Source organism: Dendropsophus ebraccatus, chromosome 5 (genome assembly GCF_027789765.1).
Source record: "Dendropsophus ebraccatus isolate aDenEbr1 chromosome 5, aDenEbr1.pat, whole genome shotgun sequence".
Classification (NCBI taxonomy): Eukaryota; Metazoa; Chordata; class Amphibia; order Anura; family Hylidae; genus Dendropsophus; species Dendropsophus ebraccatus.
This window is the reverse complement of record NC_091458.1, coordinates 4057430-4060482: the sequence shown is the minus strand read 5'-3', so window position 1 is coordinate 4060482 and position 3053 is coordinate 4057430. Positions and strand designations below refer to the sequence as shown.

The window sequence follows — 3053 nt, the reverse complement described above, 5'->3', positions numbered from 1 at the left end:
TCATTCACACGTACACAAAAAATTTTCATATTTGGCATCCGCAATTTTTGGCAAAGATAGATAGATCACACAGCTTTTAATAGGGCTATTTACATGTTGACATTGTTAGTCTCCACATTTGCGTTCCACAAAAAAAAAAAAAACGAAAATACGGTACTTTATTGTGACAGTGACTGAGAGGTAGTCACAGCCCCACCCCCTGGATGACAACACTGATAGAATAGTAATATAAGATGTGGCAGGGTCTGATCTATCCTTGTGTCCCCCGTACGTCAGGGTTAGAGGCCTACATACACCTTTTGGTTGACCTGGAGGATCTTCAGGACGCAGTCTCGGATTTGCTTCGTCCTCACGCCATAGATTATCGGGTTTAGGAAAGCCGGGAAGAGAATGTAGATATTGGCCAGGAAGATGTGGACGTTATGTGGAATTGTCTTCTGTCCAAACCTGTAAGCCACAAAGGAGAATATTCCGGGCAGATAGGCGGTAATAATGACACAAATGTGGGAGCCGCACGTCCCAACCGCCTTGTGTCGCGCGTCCCTGGACGGCAGCCGGAATACGGTCCTTAAAATCATCACGTAGGAAAGTCCAATAAACATCAGGTCAAAGCCGGTGATAGAAAGAGACAAGACCAGGCCATAAACACTGTTCACCCTGGTGTCGCCACACGCTACATTCACCACCGCCATGTGATCGCAATACGAGTGCAACACAACATCATCACCGCAATAGTGCAACCGGCCGACCAGAACCGGAAGGGGGAAAATAGTGACAAAGGCTCGGACCAGAATGGAAGCTGCCATCTTCTCTAGAACAACATAAGTCAGGATAGACGTGTATCTGAGCGGGGAACAGATGGCGATGTACCGGTCATACGCCATGGCAGCCAAGATTCCCGACTCCACCACCGAGAGGAAATGGACAAAAAACATTTGGGTGAGACAAGCAGTAGCTCCGATACGGCCATCGCTCCACCAGAAGATCCCCAGCATCTTTGGCATGGTGGAGCTGGAGAAGAAGAGGTCATTAAGGGCCAGCATGGCCAGGAAGAAGTACATGGGGCCATGGAGGCTCTTCTCAGCCCAGATTATGGAGATCATGAAGGAGTTACCAAGGATGGAGAAGACATAGAGGATGAAGAAGATGACGGAGGTCAAAAGGGCAAGATCTTCCAGGCCGGGGATTCCTCTCAGCATGAAGCTGGGTGGCATGTGGGAGCTGGTGTTAGGAACGAGGAGCATGGGGGGTCACGAAGGAACGAGGTGCTGGTGATTGTATCCAATGTACCCAAGGAAGAGCCTGGAGGAGTAAGAGATGCCTATCCACCATGGAGGAGGATCCCGGCAGGAGGGCTGGGCGTTAGACAATCCCCCCTTTATAGAAGAGCCCACCCAAAGTGAACTGAAGAGCTGTGATGTGCCGACGAATCCTGCATTGTGCTTAGATTCCCTGTAGTGCCCCTGCAGGAAGGATAAAGAATTACACATTACTCCATGTAACGTAGGGATGTGCCGGCTCCTACACAGTAAGGCTGGGTTCACACTACGTATATTTCAGTCAGTATATTTCAGTCAGTATTGCAACCAAAACCAGGAGTGGATTAAAAACACAGAAAGGATCTGTTCACACAATGGTGAAATTGAGTGGATGGCCGTCATATAACAGTAAATAACGGCCATTATTTCAATATAACAGCCGTTGTTCTAAAATAACAGCAAATATTTGCCATTAAATGGCAGCCATCCACTCAATTTCACCATTGTGTGAACAGATCCTTTCTGTGTTTTTAATCCACTCCTGGTTTTGGTTGCAATACTGACTGAAATATACTGACTGAAATATACATATACTGACTGAAATATATGTAGTGTGAACGCAGCCTAAAGGTTATCACCACCTGTTACACCCTATCCACACTCACCCTTCACTCACACTGCACTTATCCTCCAGTCACACCGCACTCATCCTCCACTCACACCGCACTCATCCTCCACTCACACCGCACTCAGCCTCCAGTCACTACTCACTCACCCTCCAGTCACTACTCACTCACCCTCCACTCACACCGCACTTATCCTCCAGTCACACCGCACTCATCCTCCACTCACACCGCACTCAGCCTCCAGTCACTACTTACTCACCCTCCAGTCACTACTCACTCACCCTCCAGTCACTACTCACTCACCCTCCAGTCACACCGCACTCATTGTCCACTCACACAGCACTCACCCTCCACTCACATCGCACTCATCCTCCAGTCACATCGCTCATCCTCCAGTCACTACTCACTCATCATCCACTCACACCGCACTTATCCTCCACTCACACCGCACTCACCCTTCACTCACACCGCACTCACCCTCCACACACACCGCACTCATCCTCCACTCACACCGCACTCACCCTCCACTCACACCACACTCACCCTCCACACACATCGCTAATCCTCCACTCACACTGCACTCACCCTCCTCTCACACCGCACTCATCCTCCAGTCACATCACACTCACCCTCCACTCACACCACACTCACCCTCCTCTCACACCGCACTCATTCTCCACTCACACCGCACTCACCCTCCACTCACCGCAGTTATCCTCCAGTCACATCACACTCACCCACCACTCACACCGCACTCTCTCCACTCACACCGCACTCACCCTCCACACACATCACACTCACCCTCCACTCACACTTCACTCACCCTCCAGTCATACCGCTCTCATCCTCCACTCACATCGCTCATCCTCCACACATACCGCACTCATCCTCCACTCACACCGCACTCATCCTCCACTCTCACCGCTCTCATCCTCCACTCACATCGCTCATCCTCCACACACACCGCACCCATCCTCCACTCACACCGCACTCATCCACCACTCACACCGCACTCATCCTCCTATCACACCGCTCTCATCCTCCACTCACATCGCTCATCCTCCACACACACCGAACTCACCCTCCACTCACATCGAACTCACCCTCCACTCACACCGCACTCACCCTCCACTCACACCGCACTCACCCTCCTCTCACACCGCACTCA

At 50.9% G+C, this 3053-nt stretch overlaps 1 protein-coding gene across 1 annotated transcript; it reads right to left on the bottom strand.

Moving 5' to 3' along the window:
* Positions 1-278: 278 nt before the first annotated feature.
* On the bottom strand, positions 279-1244 carry LOC138793320 (olfactory receptor 52Z1P-like). Its single transcript, XM_069971844.1, has one exon. The coding sequence runs from the start codon at positions 1242-1244 to the stop codon at positions 279-281; it is 966 nt and encodes a 321-aa protein (XP_069827945.1).
* Between the last annotated feature and the right edge of the window lie 1809 nt (positions 1245-3053).